Here is a 25,000-nt window from a genome sequence, read left to right as displayed (position 1 = left end):
TGGAGGGAGAGAGAGGGGGAGAGGGAGAGAGAGAAGGGGGAGAGAGAGAAAGAGAGGGGGAGAGAGGGGGAGTGAGAGGGAGGGAGAGAGACGGGGAGAGAGAGAGCGGGAGACAGAGAGAGGGGGAGAGAGAGAGAGAGGGGGCAGAGTGAGAGAGGGAGGGAGAGAGAGGGAGGGGGAGAGAGGACGAGAGAGGGGGGAGAGAGAGAGAGGGAAGGAGAGAAAGGGAGAGAAAGAGAGGGAGAGAGAGGGGGGAGAGAAAGAGAGGGAGAGAGAGAAAGAGTGGTCGTTGTCGTTCCCCTGCCGCGTGGGTCGCAATGTGTGAGAGAGCGAAGTAAGTACAAGCCCCTCCTTTACATATTCTTATCATTATCACTATCTAAACCATTTTCTTTGTCATCGGGTTTGGTTTCTTGTTTGTTTGGCTGTTGTTGTTTTTTTCCCCTAACACAAATCTTAGAGAACAATGAGCAAGAAAAAGAAGAGGGCTGGGATGATTATAGGTGACGTTAGCAGAAACGCAGATGGTGAAGACACAAGGCCTTTTTTTCAAGTTATTGGTATATGATGTATGTGCGTGTGCGCAAGCGTGCGAGTGCGTGTGTACGTGTGTTTCTTTATGTCTGTTCCCCCCCCCACCCCACCCCACAACCCGCCCCCCTTCTTTGACAATGTTTGAATAGAAACAAAATCATGTCCTGAGTGTTTCCACTGAACTCGAGAAGCTTCTTTCAATTAGACGTTGCATGCGAATGCCTCCAAACAACTATCCTGTATTGTGTGTTGTGATGAAAAGCCACCGTCCATCGACCGTCTGCCAAACGAACAATAACAGGATTCCAAAATATGAATTACGTCGTCCACGCTGCCACGATATCTTTTCATTCCCCCCATATAATCCGTTTTGTCCTCGTGAAATCTGCTTCACAAAACGTGCCACAGACACCGTCCCCATGAACCCTCCAACAACATCAGCATGCACGAACAGTCGTGTTCTTGTTAACGGATGAGATGGTAAACAGCAAAACGATGTATTTATCAGATCAGATGAAGCTGTGTCTGTGAAGTCACGTGTGTGGGCAAATTAATCAACGCTGACGACGTCATTCACAGCTGACCTCTCAATGAAATGATATGGTTCGATGAAATGCTTCTATAACCTTCTGCATCCTGATAAGTGTTCTATTTTTATTTGTTTGTTGTCTCATTTGTGAATTAAAGGAAATCAATGAAGAAAAAAAAAAGAAGAAGAAAAAAGGACCACCATACTGATGCCATCATCTTTTGACGATGCCCCCCGCCTCCCCAACCATCACTTCACCACCATCACTCCCTTTCCCTCCTCCTCCTCCTCCCACCCAAGTTGCGGTTGGTTGAAACAAGAAAGTTGTGCAGTGGTGGCAGGGTGTGTGTGTGTGTACAGTGGTGGCAGGACGTGGGTGTGGTGGTGTGTGTGTGTGTGTGTGCTGGCCAAAATATTTGCGGTGACGGGAAGCGAAGGGAAACCAGTTCACGGCACGTTACACCCGTTTTCCTCTTGCGTTGTTTGGCCTTGCGCGCCAGCCAACCGTGATGACACGGATGTTGCCTCGGTTTTTCTGGGTGGCGAGTTGAGGGGGGTGGGGGGTCAGGGTAGAGACGATGAGGAAGTGTGTGTGTGTGTGTGTGTGTGTGTGTGTGTGTGTGTGTGTGTGTGTGTGATGGAGAGTGTTATGCGACTGTTGTATACCTACACAAGTATAAAGGCTCTTTTGACGCACATTCACCATCCAGGTCCTACACACACACACACACACACACACACACACACAAAGCACGCTCTCACGTACGCACGACAGCGCGCAACGCTCTCAAGCATCCATCGCTCCTATTGTACACTAATGCCACCGCAACAAACCACCCACACATTCAACCATCCCACCCCACACCCACACCCCCACTCCACACACACACTCACACACAGATAAACATGGACAGAGAGAGAGAGAGAGAGAGAGAGAGAGAGAGCATGTGAACCCTCTTTACCTGTCCCGTCTCCAAACATCACACAGTCACTCCCACACTCGCAAAAAGGCGGATACAGCCACGAGGGTCAGAGTGACCTCGGAGGACAAGAGAGAACCTGCGTTCATTTGTTGCTGTCGTTGTTGTCGTTGTTTGATGCAGTAGTAGTTGTAGTAGTCACAGCAGCAACAACAACAACAGCAGCAGCAGCAACAGTAGTGTATTAGTTTCTCACAACGTTCGGACAAATCCATATTCGCTACAACACATCTGCTACGCAGATGCCTGGTGACAGCAGCATAACCCAAGGCGCTAGTCAGACCTAGAGTGCACGCATATTTATTTGTGTATTTATTACAGTGGATTATTCTGCAGAATTCTGCCAGAGGACAACATTTATGTTACCGTGGGTTCTTTTTCAGTGCGCTAATTGAAACGCAACATAATTGTCCATGAAAACGCGAACACACAATCACCCAAACCGCCACATAAAAACAATATACAATACAATACAGTTCCACTCTTTACAGTTAGCTGAAAAACCATCGATGAATATTGTCACACACAGATCATACAGGTCGCAAAATGTCTGTGTTAATACATGTTGCGTTGTTAATAGAAACAAATGCTCCTTCTCCTTCCTTCCTTCCTTCTTCTTTATCCTCATCTTGGCCCCTTTCTGCTAGCTTTTTTTAATTTTTTTTTATTTTTTTTTTAAACAATTCTATTCTTAAAAACAAACCAAGACATTGCAAACACACAGAGCATCGACAAGCCAAAGCTTTTTCCATTTGTTTCATAAAATATAGGCAGCGTCTTTTGCGAGTGGAGGTGGTGGTGGCGGTTGTAGCTGCTACTGCTGTTTTTTTGTATCACACATGTGTGTGCACCACAAAATCCTCTTCTCCTCAAATCGGCGAGCGCTCACTTCATCGCCAAGTGAAATTTTCAACACACAATGCAGGATAGTGGGAGAAACTGCTTTATACTTTAATGAAAGCATGGAAAACCATAATGGTTAAAAACCCTGCATTCAATTCATGTACATGACGATGGTCATGCATGATCACAATGTGTGTGCGTGTACGTCCGCACGCGCGCGCGCGCGTGTATGTGCGTGTGTGTATGTGCGTGTGTATGTGTGTGTGTGCGTGTGTGTGTGTGTATGCAAGTGTGTGTGTGAGTGTGTGTGTGATTTGACAAATTATGTATGTATGTATGTATGTATGTATACACACATATACTTATGTATGCATACATACATAAGAGAGAGAGAGAGAGTTGTCTGTCTGTCTTTATCAATCATTCCCTCTCTCGCTCCCTTCATCCCTGTGATCCTTAAGGCAATGTACGCATAATTCTCCCCCTCCTCTCTCTCAACCTCCCTCTGATCCCCTTCCCTCAATCCTACCGCTCACTATCCCCATCTCCCCACCCACCCCTACCCCCCTCTTTTTTTCTTCTTTTTTTTTTAACCTCCCCTTTATGTTAAGCCCCAAAAAGCATTATATGTGACACACCTCAGGCCAGGCCGACCGCCAGCCAACCAGTCTGAGTCCAGTCGGAGGGCAAAAGCACACCTCAATAAAAAAAAAAAAAAGAAATGAAAAAAAAAAGTATTAGTCGCTGAGGAGATGAAGAGTGAATCATCACCTACAACTTCACCACCACCACCACCAGTAGCGGTAGCAGCAGCAGCAGCAGCAACGCCTTTACAAAATTACCTGGCGACGAAATGACACATAAGAATTCAAACAGCTACTGCAGCAGAAGAACAATTACAATTATCTGGCGAAAAATGACACTGCGAGGCGCGGAACTGACACAGCAGCAGTAAAGGAAGAACAAATGACACAGCAAGGCGAGTAACTGACACAGCAGCAGTAAAGGAAGAACAAATGACACAGCAAGGCGGGGAATTGACACAGCAGCAGTAACAGGAAGAACAAATGACACAGCAAGGCGAGGAATTGACACAGCAGCAGTAAAGAACAAATGACACAGCAAGGCGGGGAATTGACACAGCAGCAGTAAAGGAAGAACAAATGACACAGCAAGGCGAGGAATTGACACAGCAGCAGTAAAGGAAGAACAAATGACAGACAGCAAGGCGAGGAATTGACACAGCAGCAGTAAAGGAAGAACAAATGACACAGCAAGGCGAGGAATTGACACAGCAGCAGTAAAGGAAGAACAAATGACACTGGAAGGCGAGGAATTGACATAGCAACAGTAAAAGAAGAACAAAATAAATGACACAGCAAGGCGGGGAATTGACACAGCAGCAGTAAAGGAAGAACAAATGACACAGCAAGGCGGGGAATTGACACAGCCGCAGTAGCAGGAAGAACAAATGACAGCAACAACTGTAGCAGCAGAGCAGCTACAATCACCCTGGCGACAAATGACACAGAATAGCGGGGAATTGTCTGACGCAGCAGCTGTGGCAGTAGAAGCAGCAAAAGGTGTAACAATCGCCTGGCGACAAATGACACAACATAGCGGGGAATTTTCTGACACAGCCGCTGTAGCAGAAGCAGCAGCAAAGCCCTAACAACCGCCTGGCGACAAATGACACAGCAATTCGAGGAATTGTCGGAGACGCAAGCAACAAGCAGTCGGCTTGTTAGCAGCATCCCAAACTGGGCTTGTTGACGTTTCGCTGGCGTTAACGACAGTTCGTACGAGGCTTGGGGGCCCATTCAGTGGCTCCACGAAAAAGAAAAGAAAAAACCCAAAAAGGTGAAGGACAGCTGGAGTGTCGCTCGACCGGAGAGGCCAGATTGCGTGAAGGGAAGAAGAATGGGGGAGGCTGGGATGGTGTGCCAATGTGTTAATATGAGTGTGAGTGTGTATGCCTGTGCGTACGTGCGCGAGTGTGTGTGTGTGAGAGAGAGAGAGAGAGGGAGAGAGATGAGGAAGGTGATGTGGATGGGGAGATAAGGAAGATTGTGCTAGCTTGCGCTCTCTCTCTCTCTCTCTCTCTCACACACACACACACACACACACACACACTCTCTCTCTATCTCAAACAATACAACTCAGCGCACCGTGTAAAAACACCCAACTATAATAAAAACAATAATAAATCTGCCAACTGACAATTTCTTCCTGTGTCTCCCCCCCCCCTCCCACCCAACCCCCCACTCACCCCCACCCCCTGATCTTCCCCTTCTCACCCTCTCCTCTAACGGTCCCCCTTTCCACACACCCACACCCCTCACTCCATCTCATTCACACGCTGTGGTGCTTGCTTCCTTTCAGTTGTCAAGCAAGCTGTTGTCAATGGGGCGACCTTCCGTGTCACATCTCACACACACACACACACATACACACACACACACACACACACACACACACGAAGCCAAGGGATCAAATTAGTTTCTCAACGGCCGCTCCTGCCCCTTGGGTTCGCCACCACCACCTGCATCTCATCCTCCTCCCCCACTCTCTCTCTCTGTATATCTCTCGCTCGCTCAGGCACGCGAGCACGCACGTACGCGCGCGCGCGCGCACACACACACACACACACAAACACACTCACTCACTCACACATTCCAGCCCCCTTTTTTGAACACACATAGACATAAGCGCATGCACGCGCACACAAACACACATACACATACACCACGATAGGAAAAGCAAATAAAACTGCACGCAGGAAAAAAAAAAAAAAAAAAAAAAAAGGATGGCGCTGTAGTGTAACGACGCGCTCTCCCTTGGGAGAGAGCAGCCGGAATTTCACACACACAGAAATCTGTCGTGATAAAAAGAGAGATAAATACAAATAAATAAAATAAATACTCTGAAGAAAAACAAACAGGCTTAATGAAGTTAGAGATATGATACGGTTACCTTCATAGACAAAGACAGACGGATAAACAACAAATACAACCATAAAGAAACAGAAAAAAGGGGGTAAAAAAACCCAAGAGAAATAATTATAAAAAAAACAACAACCGAAACAACCAGAAACAGAGAAATTAACGGAGACAGCACCTCCATCCCCTGAGAGAAAACTGAGCAAAACAGCTCCGATGAATGTTTTGCATGACAAAGTCCAGCTCTGTGTGTGTGTGTGTGTGTGTGTGTGTGTGTGTGTGTGTGTGTGTGTGTGTGTGTGCGTGCGTGATTGCGTGCGTGCGTGGATGTGCGGCTGCGAGCGCGCATGTGTATGCATGTGTGTGTGTGCGCGTGTGCGTGTAGTTATTAGTGTGTGTGTGTGTGTGTGTGTGTTAATGTGTATGTGTGCCAGTGTGTGTTTCCGTGTGTCTGTGGATATGTGCGTCCGTGTGTGTTTCTCCTCAAAGCAAACGATCGATGGACTGGTCCCCCCCCCCCCCCCACCCTATCCCCCACAACACACAACTGTTGGGAGGCAGCGCAGACACCACCAGTCCACCAGTCAGTCCCCCCCCCCACCCCCCCAGGCGTTGTTTGGGTGATGATGGGAGCGGGAGGGAGGAGAAAAGGGGGTGGGTGTGAAGTGTCGGGGTGGGTGGGAGATAGTAGGTACAGGGTGGGAGGAGTGTGCTGGAGGTAGGAGAAAAGCTGAAACACCGACTGGGGATTTGGAAACAAACAAACAAAAACTGTTTGCCTGCTGCTGTTGTGTGTGTGTGTGTGTGTGTGTGTGTGTGTGTGTGTGTATGTATGTATGTGTGTGTGTGTGTCTGTGTATACACATACACATGCACATGCCGAAGGTATCATCTAAAAGGGAAGGCGAAAACAGAGATTTGCCATTTATGATGCTGAGTATACATGCTTCAAAGCGATCGAAACACTCTCTCTCTCTCCCTCTCTGTCTCTCCCTCACACACACACACACACACACACACACACCTTCACATATATACACATACCTTCACACACACACACACACACACACACACACACACACATACTCCCTCCCCACCCACCCACGCACTCAACAGCCTGTACACACACACACACACACACACACACACACACACACACCACACTCTTCCCCACCACACTTCCCCACCCGCCCTCCACAGCGGACACGCCTGAGTGCCAGCAGTGTCGTGTGCACCCAAAAATAGACCCGATCACCGTTTGTCTCTCTGGCCACCCACCCTCTCTCCCACCCTGCAGGAAAGCTGCATCGACTGCTCCGTGCCGTTACGTCCAACGTAGACTGAGGAGAGACCGACAGAGAGGGAGAGAGTAGAGAGCGAGTGGGAGACTTGCTCAAGAACGAAACTGTACGCATGCTGCCACTCACTTTTAGTGTCTGTCTGCACATTGTGATGTGTTGTGTGATGTGATGTGGTGTGGTGTGACGTTGTGTGTTGCGTTGCGGTGCATTGCGTTTCGTTGTATTGTATTGTATTGTATTGTATTGTATTGTACTGAATCTATCGTACTGAATCTATCTATCGTACAGTATCGTATTACTTTTTTTTGTCAGGACACATTCTCACATTCCTCTGTCCCGGGAACAGCGCGTCGCTACAGTGCAGCGCAAACCATTTTTTTCTGTTTGCAAGTGTACTTTTTTCCCTTTACCTCCCCCCCCCCTTTGGGGATAGGGTGTGGGGGTGGGGGAGGGGCGTGGGGCGCTCTTTCTTAAACTATCATGTGGACTTTACTACATATTTGTTTTCATGGACAACCCTTTTGTTGCCATGGGTTCTTATGCGTGCGCTAAGCGCATGCTGCGCACGGTTTATCGTTGATGGTTTCATTTTCATGACTAGCACCCAGAACACCACTCAAGGTCAAATGGAAGTGTGCGCGGGGAAGGACGGGGTGGGAGCCGGGGGGTCAGGGTGGGGGGGGGGGGGGGGGGGGGGGGGGGGGGGGGGAGGGGGTGTTCAGTATATGGGACTCGAACCTGTGGCCACTGACTTCCTTGTCGGGCGCATTACCACCAGGTCACCTCTCTGCTAACGTAACGCCGCTCTGTTTTCTGTGTCCTTTTAGCTGATGGGGGGTGGTGGGGCCATGAGGGTTGGGCGAGGGAGGGGAGGCGAGGGGCGAGAGTTGGGGGGGGGTTCGTATTATTCCATTACTGTTAAGTCAACTCATTCTCGCGGTACAGTGGAGACGCACTGGTGCAAACCGCGGTGTACCTTCTCTGTGTAAGCGGTGTACACTTGGAGCTGGCTGGCCAACTGATTGATTATATTATATATCGTTGATTATATAACATATTCACGCAAATGATGTTAGAACAATGTAGGTGTAGGGAGGGGGGTTAATGTGTGTGTGTGTGTGTGTGTGCGCGCGCGCGCGCGCGCGTGTGCTGAGAGACATCGCAGGGAGTGAGACAGAGAGAGACACACACACACCGAAAGACACAGGCATCAAGAGAGAGCACCTGCTATACGTGAGACTGAGTTAGGAGTGTGTGTGCGAGCTTTATTATTATTATTGTTGTTGTTGTTGTTGTTATTATTATTATCTGCGTGCAAACATGTGTGGGTGTATGAGCACTGTGCGATTCTCACAGAACACAGTTTGTTTCCTTCGCTGTTGTTTTAAGTTCTGCAATGGAGACGCAGCCCCGCACAAACCGCAAACAGAATCAATTCCCGACGCTCAGCGATCTTAAATATTATCTCGTCTCCATCACATAACCCTGTTTGTTACTCCCATACCCTCTCACCCAGTCAAACCCTCCATCTGACCCCCAAACACACCTCTCCCCCACCACATGAACACACAGAGAGACACACAGACACAAACACACACACATAGCTCTTAACTTCATCTGACAAAAAACTAAATCAACCTCCCAAAATGCTTCCCTCTTCTTCACGATGTGTTTTTGTGCCTTACAATGCAAAACGAAAAGGCGATACCAGGAATCGAACCCAGACCTTGACGAACACTGCATTAGCAGATAAAGCGTCTTAACCATTCTGTCACCGACACACCCACCCACCCCCCCCCCCCCCCCCCCCCCCCCCCCCACACACACACACACCACACACACACACACACCACACCACACCACAACACACACACACACACACACACACACCACACACACACACACACACACACACCAGCGTACGCGCACGCACGAATCGTGTGGCCGGAGTTAACGCCTGTCAGGCATTCTGATCATATTTATGCTCACCACTCGGGGAAAGGCGATGCCAGAGGGACCCACACAATCTCAATTTTCTTTCTTGTCATCAAATGACAAAGAAAAGAAAAAAGAAGCTTTATTCATTCAACTGTTAAACCTATTTTACATGATGTGCTCTCTCTCTCTCTCTCTCTCTCTCTCTCTCTCTACCACTGCCCTCTCTCTCCCCCCCACCACTCACCACTACCCGCTACCTCTCTCTCTCCACCTCCATCTCTCTCCATCCCCATTGCCATCCCCCTCCCGCTTTCTCTTTCCCTCTCTCACTGAACCTTGTTTTTTCCCCAAAGGATCACAAAACAAAGCCGACATGACCTGGCTACATAATAACAATCCAATCCATATCACAACGCTCTTTTGTTTCCACCATCCGCAGCAACAAAGAAAGAAATAATTAATGAACGGAATGAAAAATGAATGAATGGGACAGACAGACAGACAGACAGACATAGACAAACAGAACGGAAGAAACAGAAAAGGAAAAAAGCAAAAGAAAACTAAATACTAAAACAATACTACTACTAATGATTACAATCATAATAATGAGAGCTTAGGAGACAGAGAGAGAGAGATGAAGAAAGAAAGAAACAGAGAGAAAAGGAAATCACTTCAAACCAACTTCAAACGACGTCGCAAGGTTTGACGAAAAAATGCCACTTCTTAAATAACTTCTAACTCAAACTGATCCGAAAACGGACAACGCACAGACACACCGGAGCTAACTCAATATCAGTGTATGAAAAACAGAAAGAAAGGGGGGGGGGGGGGGGGGGGGGGGGGGGGGGACGAAAAAGAAAAAACAATGACCAACGTCTAATCTATACATTCACAAAGGCTCTCTCGATCCACAAAACTCCTGAAAACTTTTACTTTGTCAAACGTTAGACTTGTAGAGTATATCTATAGATTTCAATGAAATTCTCCATCTGGTCTTTCTTTCTCTGCGTGCATGTGGGATGGGAGTGGGGGTGGGGGTGAGGGAGCGCGAGGAGGGTCGGGGGATGCATGCATGTGTGTATGCGCGTGTTTGTGTTTGTGTTTCCGTGTGTGTGTGTGTGCGCGCGCGCGTGCGTGAGAGACAGACAGAAAGGGAGTGGAAGGGAGGGAGGGGGGGGGGGAGAAGAGAGACTGAAATATCTATAAACGGACAGAAGTAAAACGCAATGACAACTACTTGTTACGCCAAACGCTCGCTTGATCAAAGCTTATTCAAATTACTACAGCGCATGAGTGTGAGTGTGTGTGTTTGTGGAGGTCGGGTGGGTGGTCGGTGGAGGGTGGATCTGGGGATTTTGTTTACTGTGACACACCTTGATTAAACCCAGAAAACACTCGCATGCATACAAAATTCTCTCTCTCTCTCTCTCTCCTATCTCTATCTCTCTCTCGGTTGGGTATCTAAAAATGAGAACTCAAAAATGAGAACGAGAGCAGATAATTGGTATTTTGACCCAGTACAATTCATAGTATATGCGTCAAAGGGATGCTCTCTCTCTCTCTCTCTCCCTCTCTCTCTCTCTCGCTGTGTGTGTGTGTGTGTGTGTGTGTGTGTGTGTGTGTGTGTACTCACCCCTCCCACCACACACACACACGGAAAAAAGCGAAAGGCTACACACACATCAATCCCCTACACCCCCGCCCCCCCCCCCCCCCCCCCCAATCCCCTGCACTCCACCCCCACACCACCCCCACCACTCCAAAAAAACACAACAACAACAAACACACACACACGCATACAAATACAACAGTAGCCCCAAATACCATACTAGCAAGCCAGCTATAGCCGTGCACACTACACCGGTGTCATCAAAGCTGCCGTCAGGGGGCAGCGGCTGTGAAGAGCGGTGAGTCACACACAGCGCAGTGTCATCAATAATGAAGAGACGTAACGCCGACAAGGTGGTCGTCGTGCACTTGTCTGTCAATGCACACCACCACCACCACCACATACAGCCCTGGGCCTGTCGCGCCTTCACTTGTATGTAAGCCACCTCATCACTATGCAACGTCAACACCCCCCCCCCCCACACACACACACACACACATCTCCCTTCTACCCAAACACCACCACCACCACCACAAAAAACAAAAAAAAAACCACCCCCACCACCATCCGGAATCTCACCCTTACCCCTTCTAACATCCCCCCCACCCCCACCCGCGCCCGTCTCGTCCCCCACGCCTCCCCCATACACACACCTCTCCCTACCCCCTTTTAACCCCCCGTCCCCACCCCCTTCTTTCTCCTCCACACTCCTCTCTCAGTGAAGGAAAATGTCACCCACGTCGCATGCATGCACCTAAAAAGCTAACAGGACGAGAAGTGAAGTGAAGGTGGGTGGGTGGCTTTGGAGGATTACGGGGGTGGGAGAGGAAATGGGGGGTGTCGGTAAATGGTCAAACCCTCTGAAGTCAAAGTCCTAAAATGCGATACTTTATTATCCTTTACTCGCCAACCATACACTACACCTCACTACATTGCACGCACAAACGAATGCGTACGCTCACACATTGCGAATGCGCCCACATTATTATATTTGCCGAAGACTTGTGTTCAGGTAAAATTCAGGATGAAAAATACACGGTGTTTCCTTTGGGCGATAAAAAAGAAGCGTTGTAAATCTCTTTTACATAATCTAAACGACTATGAGGAGTATTTTCGAAGTCCAAAGGATCAAAACTCGTTACTTTGCGTCATAAAACGTGTAATGATGAGTCATAGTCATATTTCATCGGTGATGACGCAATATCTCAGTTTATCGTCCCTGCCACTGCCAAGCAAACAGCGCTGATATCAGTCCTTACCTCCAGAAGTCTATTTTCTTGTCACGGAGCTCATAAATCGTCATTTCAGAGCCAAGATTTAGTATCATTTGATGAGAGAAGGTATAGAGTAACCCAAACGCATCGTTTATTTCCGTGTGTGTGTGTGTGTGTGTGTGTGTGTGTGTGTGCGCGCGTGTGTGTGTGTATCCACGCCTATTGCTCTCACATCACACACACACCAAATACGCGCGCGCGCGCGCACACACACACAGATTGTTTATAAAGAAAAAAATGAAATCGATTCTAACATTTGTGGGAAGACGCGCATTATAAGATAAAACACCTCGCTTAAGTCACGTTGACAGTGGTCTGGATAGGTCACAGTGTCATAGGCCTACTGGAGTTTGAAGATCACCGGTTCGATTTTCTCCCCTGGGGGAGAAAAAAGGAAAGGAAAAACAGGGTGGGAGGGGGGAGGGGTGTGGTAGATACAGAATGACAGAGATCTGTAGAGAAAACAGAGAGGCAGAAACAGACAGAGATATACAGAGATATAAAGACTGAGAGACAGGGGGGCAGACAGACAGGTGACACAAATAAGAGAGAGGCAGAGAGACAGACAGACACAGTAACAGAGATAAATATTGAGAGACAGAGATATACAGAGATATAAAGACTGAGAGACATGGGGGGGGGGGGGGGCAGACAGACAGGTGACACACAAATAAGAGACAGACAGACACAGTGACAGAGAGAGAGATAGAGAGAGAGAGACAGAGAGAGACAGACAGAGAGAGAGACAGAGAGCGAGAGAAGCGGGTGGATGATCCGATCTAAGCACCTTTGAGGGAGAAAGGAAGTCAGGGGGGAGGCTCGTCAGGATAAGATTTCTAATGAACGTGGGGGAATGGAGAAAGGAACCCAGAGGAAACAAAGCATTAAACCCGAACAATCCCCTTCCGCGGTAAACTAATCCACACTCTGGAAAAACGATACACAAGCTCAAACAAACAAACAAACAAACAAAAAACCCATCTCTTCCGGGCTATCGACGTTTCGGGAAAACAACACCAGTTTTCAAATCTTCTCTCCTGGACAAAATAATCGCCAATCTGGAAAAAAAATAAAATAAAATAAATGCACAGACGCTAGGAAATCATCTTTGCGAACAAACAAATTAAATCCTGTAAAAAAAAATAATAAAAAAGAAAGGAAAAACAACAACAAAAACAACTTGAAATTAAAGATTCAAAGAAATGTAATCCTTTTGCCCCTTTTCGGTGTGTGGAGGATACAATGCAGCAACTCCGAGAGAACTCGGCCTACCTCCGATTGCCCAGCAAGCAACAATTAACCGAGCAAGTTCTGAACGAACAGCTTCACGCCGCTGACAATCCTAAAACAAAATGATTGTCGGCGGACAGACTTTGGACAAAGACGACTGTATCGATTTGAATGTACGCCTTTCTCGCTACCACATTCTCGCTACCTTGCCCCTTCTCTCTTCCTTCCCCCCCTCTCCCCCCCCCCCCACCCCCCACCTCCGCTCGCTCGCTCTCTCTCTCTCACCCCAACCTCCCTGCAGACCACCTCTCACCGTCTTTTTTTTCCGTTTTTTTTTTATGGGTTTTTTTTTGTTGTTGTTTGCTGTGGTTTGCTTTGGGGTTTTTTCCCCACAGCAACAATTGCCCAACCACAGTCCTGACCTCCTGTGGAGGATTAGACCGCCAGTGCCAAGTCCCACATTCATAAATCCACCCCGTTGGAGCACGCGCGCGTGTTCACACACGCACACACACACACACACACGCGCGCGCACGCACACACACACACACACACACGCACACACGCACACATCGAGCTCTTCCTGAAGTGGAAACAGACCGTGGTTCACCCAATGACGCCCAAAACGAAGACGGCGGCAAAGCGAGTGGTTTGTGGTGGTGGTGTTCATTGCATTGTTTGGTTCGGTTTGCTGAGTGGAGTGAGTCATACTAAGCAACAACATGCATGTACATGCACACCTATACACAGAGAGAGAGACACACACACACACGAGCTCACAAATATTTATACAAAAAAATAAACACAAGTTCATGCATACGCGTGCGCACGCACGCACGCACACACACACACACACACACACACACACACACACCAAACACTCACTCCTCCCAACCAAAGTGATACATCTCTGACACAATCAGCATCCGATGTCGTGTGTATCTCAACGATTGCTGGCTGCCCCGCCCTCTGACAACCCAAACCGAAATGGGAGTGGGGGAGGTTGAGAGTTGGTGAGGAGATGATGGGTGGGATGGATAACTCTGTGTGCTGGGGGAGCTGGGGGTGGGGGGTGGGGGTGGGGGAACGAGAGGGAAGGGGAAGTAGGGGAGTACGGGAGGAGGAACGGGGAACAGCGTCTTAAAAATAAACCACTTTTGTGTGGGTGAGGGGGTGTGGGGGGTGGGGTGGAATGGTGATGGGATGGAGAAGAGGAAGGAAGGGGATGGGGAGGGCGCGGGAAGGAGGGGAGGGGGGTGCGGTGAGGTAGAGAAATTATCATCAGCATTAACGAACATCATTACTTCCTTCCTCCATCTCTTTATTCCCCACATTCCGTTCCACACCATTTAAAATATGTTTTAATAACTCTCTCTCTCTCTCGCTCGCTCGCTCGCTCTCTCACGCACGCATGTACACATGAAGTCTCCACCCCCCACCCCCACCCCCATCCCCCCCACACACACACGATCAAACCTCTACCATTTCCAGACCCTCGTAGGAATGGGAATGAATATAATCACAAACAAAGATTTATGACGGTGAAACACCAAAGAAACACACACACACACACACACACACACACACAAGAAAGAAAAGCGAGTGATGGGAAGAATGCCAGCAGGACGAGGATGTGATGCAATTTGTTGTATCACAAACACTAAACAGACTCTCACGTCCAAGTCGGGCGCCACACCACCACCCACCCACCCACCCTACCGTGGGAACACTTCTCCGCCTTCTTAATAGCCATTTTACCTAACGAAGGTAATCAAGGTCCCTTCCCCCCCCCTCCCCCCTTGCGGCAATCCCCTTTCAATGTGTGTGTGTGTGTGTATATACGTGTGTGCGCGCGCGCGTACGTGTGTGCGTGCATTTGTGTGTGTACGCGTACGCGTACGTGTACGTGTTTGTGAAAAAGAAAAAGAGGGTGTGGAAGAAGACGACGACGACGAAGACGAAGACGAAGAAGAAGAAGAAGAAGAAAAAGAAGAATGGTGGGCATGCAACGCGGTAGAGATAGATCATACACAAGATCTACTGCGATAACCTGGGTGCCGTAATGAACCCTGATGTAGTCTATCAGGACTGGGATGGCAAAACCCTCCCTCCCTCCCGAGAGAGAGAGAGAGAGAGAGAGAGAGAGAGAGAGAGAGAGAATGCATGCCTGGCTCCCAGCTTCACAGAACTGTCAGAGAGCTGCACCCCCCAGGATATAATTTGATTACACGGCGGCTGCCATCGACGACCAAATAGATCAAAATCAAAGACGTAGCCATTTATTAGAGAGAGGGGATGGCGATGGGCGGGGGGGACGAGGGGTGGGGGTTGGGGGGGCTGATGTGTGTTTTAGAGATCTCTCCCCCCCCCCCCCCCCCCCACCCCTGTCTCCCCTCTTGTGACTCACCTGTCCCGATAACATGACGTCAGCATCTCCCGCCATGACGTGTCCACACGCCTTGACATCAACTCCAGCAGCCATGACGTCACTTCCGCAATATGCCACCCGTCCCCTCCTCCACTCGGCAAAAGAAACACCTACAATTATCTCCTACATACTCGTAATACTCTCTCTCACATCCTGTCAGAGACATCAGACACCACAAAGCCACATATCAAAAACAAAGACAAACAAAAAAAAGATCACGGATCATTCGCCATATCCATTTCTCCTCCAACCTCTAGGAACTGCGTCACCGTAAAGAGACACCACTGATGACGGAGACAGAGGCTTGATTTTTTTTTTTTTTTTAAAGACCATATTCAGGAATGATCACCGTTCTCCAAGTTCTGACAACCACAGCACGCATGATCGTTGTAAACCTGCCGTCCACTCAGTTCAGAAACAAAGTCCGGAAGCGCCTACACAGACAGCAAGCGCGCAGTGAGAAACCATTCCATCACAAAGTCGGTAAGAGCAGTGGGTTGTTGGTTTTTTTTTTATCCCGCTGTTTCTGGGAGCATGTTACAACACTTCCTCAAGTTGAATCAGCGACAAGTTTGGGAAGAAGACGACCAGTCACTGGACACGCACGTGCCACACTTCGCTTACTTCACGCTCTGTGTGGGGAGGGACTGTGGCACCAAGATGCAGCTGACTGGTGTATCCACTCTTCTGTGACAGAGAGACAGTGGAGAAAAACCATTGCAAGCCGCAGACACGACACAGTCATGGGCACGTGTCACTCGCTCCGTCCAACGTTACTCAGCCTCTGTACCCGACCTGACTCACACACACCTGACGAGCCAAGGTCTTTGTGGGGAGCGAGCGCGCGCACGCAAACACACACACACACACACGCACACATTCATGCACGCACACACATGCGCACGCACGCACATGCCGCAGCCTTGAATTCAGCTAGCTGATCACACTTTTAATTACGAGGCCGCGATATCTGAATGTGAATCAGCTCACAAGCTCGCGTTGTGTGATGTGATCGCTTAAGTACAGGAAGTGAAGTGCACGGCATCACGCCCTTGCCGGGACTGACTGACTGACTGTATTGCACGTGCATCTGTGACACAGGTCCTGTGTCACTCATTCCGGGGTCACAAAGACAACTGCTGCTGCCCCCTCCCTTTCCCGGCTTCTCTCCACCCGACACAGTACGGTAGCGTGCAGAGAAAAACTCACTGATAGCTGTGTTACCTCTCCCTCTCCTTCCCCTCCTCTCTCCACCCCCAACTCCCACCCCCACCCCCCCACCCACCCCTCCTCTCCACCACCCTTCTTTGTCTCCATTCATTGCTCAGACGTCAGCCGCCTGCCTGCCCTCACCACCACCACCCACACACCCAGACATTGACGGATCGAACATGTGCATCTCGCACACCCTGCCATCGTGTCTGCAACACGTACCGCGCGGCCCAGCCAATCATCTCTCGCTCTGTCTCTCTGTTTGTCCTTCCGTGTGTGGGTGTGGGTGTGTGGGTGTCTCTCTGTTTTCCCTACCTTCCAACTCCCAATCCAGACACACCCACCCTTCTTTCACACATTTTCACTATATCGTTTGATATATATATATATATATATATATCATAAAAAAAAAAATCCAAAGACGACTGTATCGCACCTCTACCCCCCACCCCCATCCCACCCCAACCTTTTCACCTTCCTGCCCCAGCAATGCAGTTTGTACCACTGGTACACGCACCAAGTTCAGCTTCTGCATTTGTCCGCAATCAGGTTGCTGGCAACCATTTCAAAACAACTGCACGACAAAAAATAAAAATACAAAGATCTTATAAATGGATTTTTCCTGCATCCATTCGTGTCCGCCGCTACCCCCGCCCCCCCCCCCACAGCCCCACCCCCACACACCAAACACCCCTTACCGGCCATCACGTGGCTCAGACAAACCTCACTCCCCATCCCACCTCCACACCCCATCCCATTACCCCTGCCCATATCACCAGCACACTATCTCCTTCCCTGCTTCCCTTCAGTCCAGACATCATCACTTCTTTCAAGTGGAAATGGGACAGCTTTGCCCCTCCCCCCAAAAATAACTTCCCATAACCCCCCTCCCCCACCCCCAATCTGATCGCTGGCAGACCACTCAGGCTGGGCTTGCGCGAGCTTGCATTACAACACAACAAATAATCATACGGTGTGTGTGTGTGAGAGAGAGAGAGAGAGAGAGAGACTCGCAAGCGGGTTCAATGGAAATTAATGTGCTGTAGGGGAGAAGGAGGATGGAGGGGAGGAGACAGACCCCACCCCCGTAACATCTACCACACCCTATCCCCACCCCCTCAATACAAACAGGGGGGCGGGGGGAGGGGGAAGAGAGAAACCTGTATGCAAACAATAACCAGGGATGTGAGGAGGAGTGGGGAAGGGGAGAAAATGGGTCGCGGGGGAGGAGGGAGGAGGCAGGAGAAGGAGACAGCACAGACGCGCACAATACAACCAGACCATCAGCAGACAAAGCACACTCGGGCCTCACGTGCACTGGTCACGTGGAGTGACGCTGCCGACAACTGTGGATGAGGACCACGCCACCAAGCGTGCAGTGCAGTGCAGACAGCGCTGTGCGGTGCAGTGCAAAGAGTTGTCTGTGCTGGGTACCTCGCGACATAACCAACACCAACATAACAGCGTGTGGTGTACAGCGCTTGGAGCAAATTCATTTGATTTGGCGCTGTACAAGTAAAACTATTATTATCATCATCATCACCAACTACTTGTCTAACGGCCACTATACTACTACATACTAGGAAGGAAGGTGGCAGAATCAAGACGCTAATCAATCTGCCAATGCTGTGTCCATGAGGGTCTTGGGTTTGATTCCCGCCCTTTCTCCATAATTTGATTGGAAAAATCAAACTGAGCGTCTCTGATCATTCGGGTGAGACGATAAACCGAGGTCCCGAATGCAGCAGGCACGCACAAAGCGCGCTGGAAAAGAACCCACGTCAACAAAGCAGTCTGGCAAATTCTGCAGAAGAAATCCCCCCGAATATAATTATGTACATGCACTCAAGGCCTGACTTAGCGCATTGGGTTATGCTGCTGGTCAGGCGTCTGCCCAGCTGATGTGATGTAGCTTATATGGACTTGTCACGTGGTATGACACTGTGGTAACTGTTGATGATGGCGATGCCAACAAGCGTTTAGTGCAGACAGTACCAGTACAATGCAGACAATACAGTGCATTAACAGTACAGCCGGCAAGTGCAGAAGCAGTGTGACAGTCGCTGCCCGTGCACCGGGCAGGTGGTACACACACACACACACACACACACACACACACACACACTAAATACATAAGTAAGTAAATAAATAAAAAAAATAAAAACGTCTGACACCAGTCGGCTGTGCATAAACGAAGCACACACACGCTCGCTCGCTCGCTCTCTCTCTCTCTCTCTCTTTGTTCTTTTTCTTCCACTGATACTGCTGCTGCTGCTCAAACAAGGAGGACAAAGCACCAAGGCACCGCCGGAGTGCTAACGAGCCATGTCGTCTGCTGCACAGATCGCTCCACCTCCACGACTGCCTTCTTTGTAGCGCTCACACAGACAGAGGGAAAGACGGAAACAGAGAGGGAGACAGAGGGACACTGAGAAAGAAAGAGAAGGGTGAAAGACACATACAGTGGAAGAAAAGAAAGAGGGAAAGAGACCGAGACAGGGAGACAGAGACCCAGAGAATGAGAGAAAGGAAGATGGAGACACAGAGACAGATGGAGAAAGAGGGAATTAGGGAGACAGACACGGAGAATGAGTGAGACGGAGATAGAGAGAGAAAGGGAGATAGACAGAGGGGTGAAGGGAGGGGGGGGGGGAGTGGTTGGCAGGTCTAGAGAGAAAACGAAACTTTTTCTTTTCCTTTTTTTTTTTATACCAAGGGAACAAGCAAATAAAGCTTTTTTTAAATCCAGCTCTGAGTTCAGTAGAAGAGAACAACAACACAGAGAGACAGAGACAGACAGACGACTGACACTTTAATTCCATTAACCGTGAGACACTTGTGACGTGGGAGTGCGTCAACAGATCTCATGCAGAACAAAACAATATAATACTGAAATGAACAGAATATGAACAAATACTAAAACAAAACGAAAAGACAGACTTACTTAAAAAAACAACAACAAAAAACAAACAAAAAAAAACATAAAAAGCTGATTGTAACTGACAGACAACCAAAATTGTTTACGATCTAGTTTACAATCATATGACAGTGAAACCAGGTGTCCACGGTATTTAAAAAAATAACAATAATAAAAAGATTGTCTACCTCACTTTGAGAGAGATGCTGAGGTGGGATGAGATAGAGGACATGTCATAACGTATATCATTTCAACAGAAACTAACGGGAGGGCGTTAGAGAAAGAGAAAGAGGAAGCGGGAGAGATAACAGACGGAGAAAGAGCGACAGAGAAACGATGACAGACAGACAGGACCACACACTCATCGGGAGAGAGAGCAGTCTTCCATGAGCTGTTGCGTCATATATGGATCAGTCCGCACGCTTTGACGCCTGCTTAACTCACTCAGTACGGCCAGTCCTCTCTTCTCCTCTACACAGACCCCTCGGATGTCCAGTGGGTGTCTGAATGACCCAACCTTTAGCTTCCGTCGTCAGAATTGTGGTATTCTTTGTCAACATTCACGTCTTCAGTATAAGAGCCTTCCGCTTGCAATATTTTGATGATGGTAATTGGGGTGAAACGCTGTTAACGTCGTCTCTTTCGCCGTTCGTATGGAAAAGAGTTAAAACTGAAACTGAAACTCCTCCCTCTTCTCTCTCACCCCTTCCCCTCCATTTTCCTCCTCCTCTCTCTCTCTCTTTACCTCTTCCTTCCTCTCCCTCCCCACTCGCCCTCCTCCCTTCTGTCTTCCTTCCCCCTCCCTTTCTCCCCTCCCTCTCCCTTCCTTCTGTTCTTCCGCCTTCTCTCCTTGTTCGTTTCCTATAAAGTTCCACTGACAAATCTGGGGCCACACAAGCGGGCCCCATAAACCACACAACAGGCCCAAGAGCTGAACCGAATTAACATGCAAGCGATTACGGCTACAGGACAACCACCATCAATAACTTCGACGCGATGCAACGTTTCCGTGCGCTTCTTGACAAAAAAAAAAAAACAAAACAAAACAAACAAAAAATCACGTTGATCAAGATGCGAATGGACTTCACATGGCTCCTCTCCATAATTCCCGTATTTCTTTCTTTCTTTCTTACAAAAAAAGCGAAGGACGTCATTCATTTCTTTGCCAGTTAAAATGTAGTCCTTGAAAACGACTGGGGCTGTCCCTTCGAATTTTCCTCAACTGGGAGACGGACATACCCCTTTTTCTTTTTTTTCTTTTTTTCTTTTTTTAAATAAACAAAACGACATCATGAACATTCTCGTTCCTGACGTTCCAGCAGATAAAAAAACAACAACAATGTTTCTTTTCTGAAAAGAATTGGGATTTTCCCCCATTACTTTAGTTACCAATCTATTGTGTAAAGATCCGGTATTAAAAAAAAATCTCTATTCTATTTTATTATTCTAAAAGCAAATATGGATGTGACAATGTATCAGTATCATTGTACGATTCCAGAAAATAGTTGTCTACAGCCCAAAATTCGTATATACCGTGTGTAAAACATAACCCTCATATGCTTTTCCCACTGTCAATTTTCGGACATAGTTGTGATCGGAACAAGCACTACCGAACACCACGGAAATGTCTCGGCAGCAGTGCGGGTCTCAGCCGGTGTGTGGCCTCCGGGTGACATCGCATCGATAGTTCCCCGATGACTGTCCTGTCTGCGCTGAGACTGCAGAAGACGAACCCGGGTGTGGCTGTGTTCTGGGAGGAGGAGGGCGGTGGAGGGGGGGCTGTGAGGGGCCGGGAGGGGGGGACGGGGGATGAACGGCGTGGGAGAAATGCCACTGGAATTGTGAAGATGATGAAGCAGCACACAAAAATGTGTTTGTGTTTGGTGTTGTTGGGTGGTTACGTTTTGGCTCTTTGGTTGTGTAACTTTAGTTTCTTCAACGTTTGGTTCCTTGTTTTGCTCCTTTTTATTTTATGATTTCAACCCCGAAATAGCCATTACGATCGGAAGGGCTAAAAATAACATGAACGATCGAGCGAATGAGGATGCCTTGGATAATTAAATTGCATTTTGCTCTCTCTCTCTCTCTCTCAAATGAATGAGCAAAAGGCGAAAAAAGGATGCCTTGGGTAATTAAACTGCGTTTACTTTTTCACGACGTCCCTCTCTCTCTCTCTCCTCCCTCCCTCCCTCCTCATATGAATGAGTGAAAGGGGATGCCTGGGGTAATTAAATTGCGCTTGCTTTTTTTCCCCCCAACATCCTCTCTCCCTGTGTGTTTATTTTCTCATGCACTTTAGTCACCGCGTTGAGTATTTGCCGTTGATTTTCCTCTCCTACGCTTCTTCAAACTGGCTGCTCACGTTCCAAAGTCTCTCCCAACATGCTGCTCAGAAGACGAGCGTGTGTCCAGATCTAGGTCAGAACAAACTGGGCCATACATACAGCGGAAGGCGATCAACTTAAATCAGTCTGTGAAAGCTACTCCGCCTGAAACGTTCACTGCCTGCAGTCAAACGAAGTAGGGCTATGTCCTGGCTCCTTTTGTGTTTCCTATGTAAGTGTTCTGAAATAATCACTTGAAGCTATCACTAAACTGGGCGGTACGAGGGAGGGGGGGGGGGGGGGGGGGGGGGGGGGGGGGGGTGCTTTTAAACATGACCATCATTTTTTTCCCAGCTGGCACGGAGCTTGAAGCAACAAAATTCTGATAATGAAAATCATAATAGTCATATACAAAATTAACCCCGACTGTTTCAAACTTGGACAACACTCTGAACTGCTCCCACTGTTCAAAAGAGGTTACACAATACACCAGCAATGTCATTCAAAATTGCTTGTTACGTTTAGTGCTGCAGATTTTTTTTTTTCCCCCAGAATTCTTACGAGCTGCCTCAAACAGACCTCTCACCTCCAAATTCTCAACACAGCGAATAAACGCACCGTCACCTTTTAAAGTCTTAACTCCCGAGAGCAAGGTTTCGGTTGCGCCCCTTTTCTCTGCATTCAAATTTTGTATTACGTGTAGCTGACACATTTTGTACTTTCCAAAGTCAATTCAGGTCTAGATTGGAAGCTGCTAGGCAAATCTCGCTCTCTGCCATAAATGAAGCCAAACCGTAGCTTTATTAGGCTTTTATTTTGAATAAACCTTCACCGACGTCACAGTGTCAGGGTGAGAAACTGGCTTGATTCAAATCGCCCGCCATTTATAGTCCGGTTCAGGCTTTAAGATGTTAGTGTGATAGGTGTCTGCAAGAAGAGTGAGGGGGAGGGGAGGAGGTACAAAGTGCACGTGCGCGTGCGCTTCACACGCAAGCGCGCACACACATCTCTGCCATTTTCTTCTCGCCCCCTCCTCCTCTTCCTCCCCATTCTCTCACCAAATCCTCCTTCAATGCAATCACAACGATGATCAACTGCGCCAACATACCACACTATCAGTACATTCGTACTCTCCTCTCTCTGCACCCAGAGAGAAGCTCACATACATACCCCCGTGCGCAATACAAATTCCTATGTGTGCGCTTCAACAAACACAGGGGCAACGAGAGAGAGACAGAAGAACAGAATGAAAACAGAACAGAATAGAATAGAACGGAATATAGCAGAATAGAATAAAACGTCTTTATTACTCAGTGTGTCGGGGTCATAAGGAATACTGGGCGAAGAGGGTGGACAGTACATAAAAGGTACAAACAAGAATCGAAAATCGTGTATAAACACAAATACAGATGGGTTTTTTAGACAAATATGGATATACATATGTGCTTGTGCATGCGCAAGCTCTCTCTCTCTCTCTCTCTCACACACTCTCTCTCTCTCTCTCTCTCACACACACACACACACACACACACACACACAGGTAGCGGTGAGGTCAGGGCAGCATGGCCATGGAGGGAAGTGACGATACATTTTTCACCACCAACCATCTGCCCGGAGCTGCCCCCTGTCCATCCCTTATACATGAGACAGACGCACTGTCTGCTCCAGGTGGGGGAGAGGGGATGGGATGAGGAGGGGGGAGGGGGGAAGGGGCGGAGGGCGAGGGAGGAGAGGGGAGGAATCCCTGAGCGACAAGACGCGACAAGGGAGGTGCGAATACAAAGCCAGACAACGCTTAGTATGTACGTCGGAACAGAAGGGTCGTAGACACTACTAAAGAAGGGAGGTGGGGGGGGGGGGGGGGGGGGAGAAGAGGAGAGGGGGGGGGCGGAGGATTGGGGGGCACAGAGAGATCACGTAGACATGATATGCACATGGACACTGCAAGGGAGAGGGGCGGAGGGTGAAATAATTGGGACAGGGAGAGGGGTGGTGTGCCACCGCACGTTCAGTCAGACACACAATAAACAAGATGTTAAAAACGAGGAAACGAAACAAAACGAAATGATTTATTAAATTAAAGCCAAAGCCCTTAGCTGAATAGGTGTGGTACATGCACAACGTAATATACGGATTACATACAGCAGATGGCAAAATACACCAACACAAAAATGGCATTATGATAAAGAGGAAAAACACTGACACTGACATGATATATTGTCTACTGAACACTAGGACCTTTAAGGAAAAGGGGGTGGAGGGAGGATAAGTCTATTCAGCAACAATGTAAACAGAGCTCAATAATATTCTACATCGTACCAACCGTAATCGTTTTAGCAAGATGGGCAGATGATACGATTCCAACAGTCCTCATACTGAAACATGTACGAGAGAGACAGACAAACAGACAAAGAGAGACCGAGAGAGAGAGGAGGGGGGGGATGGAAAGAGAAAGAGAGGCTGAGAAACAGCAAGACAGAAAGAGAGAGAGAGGGGAGGGGGGAGGCAGAGACAGAGACACAGAGACGGAGGCTGAGAGAGAGACAGAGACACAGAGAGGCTGAGAAGATGATACTTGCAAAGCAGGAATGCAGACGCTGAGAGACAAGCTGACAAAAAAAAAGGGGGGCAACACTGAACAGAGGTAAACAGGGACAGAGAGAAGAGGAGGTGATGTTAAAATTCCAAAGTCTGCTACATACACGGTATATATGTTCGTATTCACCCGCCCGCTCACACACACACACACACACACACACACGCACGCACGCACACACACACACACACACACACACACACACACACACAAACACACACTACACCCTTTATTACCCCCCAACCGATCCCCTCAATGTCCCACAAATAATTGTTCCACCGACTCAAAGGGAAAGAAGAGGGTGAAGGCAGGCAGGAGGGATGGACGTTGCAGGAAGATTGGTAAC

The 25,000-nt window shown here is 48.4% G+C and overlaps 1 protein-coding gene across 6 annotated transcripts in view; it reads right to left on the bottom strand.

Moving 5' to 3' along the window:
- Nucleotides 1-25,000, bottom strand: part of LOC143286749 (uncharacterized) — a 276,442-nt gene that overhangs the window by 148,401 nt on the left and 103,041 nt on the right. Inside the window, exon 1 of one of the 6 annotated variants that reach the window (XM_076594530.1) lies at nt 15,585-15,846. The exons of the other annotated variants lie outside the window; for them this stretch is intronic. Coding sequence (XP_076450645.1) covers nt 15,585-15,659 — 75 coding nt within the window. The 5' untranslated portion in view covers nt 15,660-15,846. Of the gene's footprint in view, nt 1-15,584; nt 15,847-25,000 lie in introns of those variants that run through there. 6 annotated transcript variants of the gene reach the window in all.

The sequence above is a fragment of the Babylonia areolata genome, chromosome 1 (assembly GCF_041734735.1).
Source record: "Babylonia areolata isolate BAREFJ2019XMU chromosome 1, ASM4173473v1, whole genome shotgun sequence".
NCBI lineage: Eukaryota > Metazoa > Mollusca > Gastropoda > Neogastropoda > Buccinidae > Babylonia > Babylonia areolata.
This window is presented reverse-complemented; position numbering and strand designations above follow the sequence as displayed.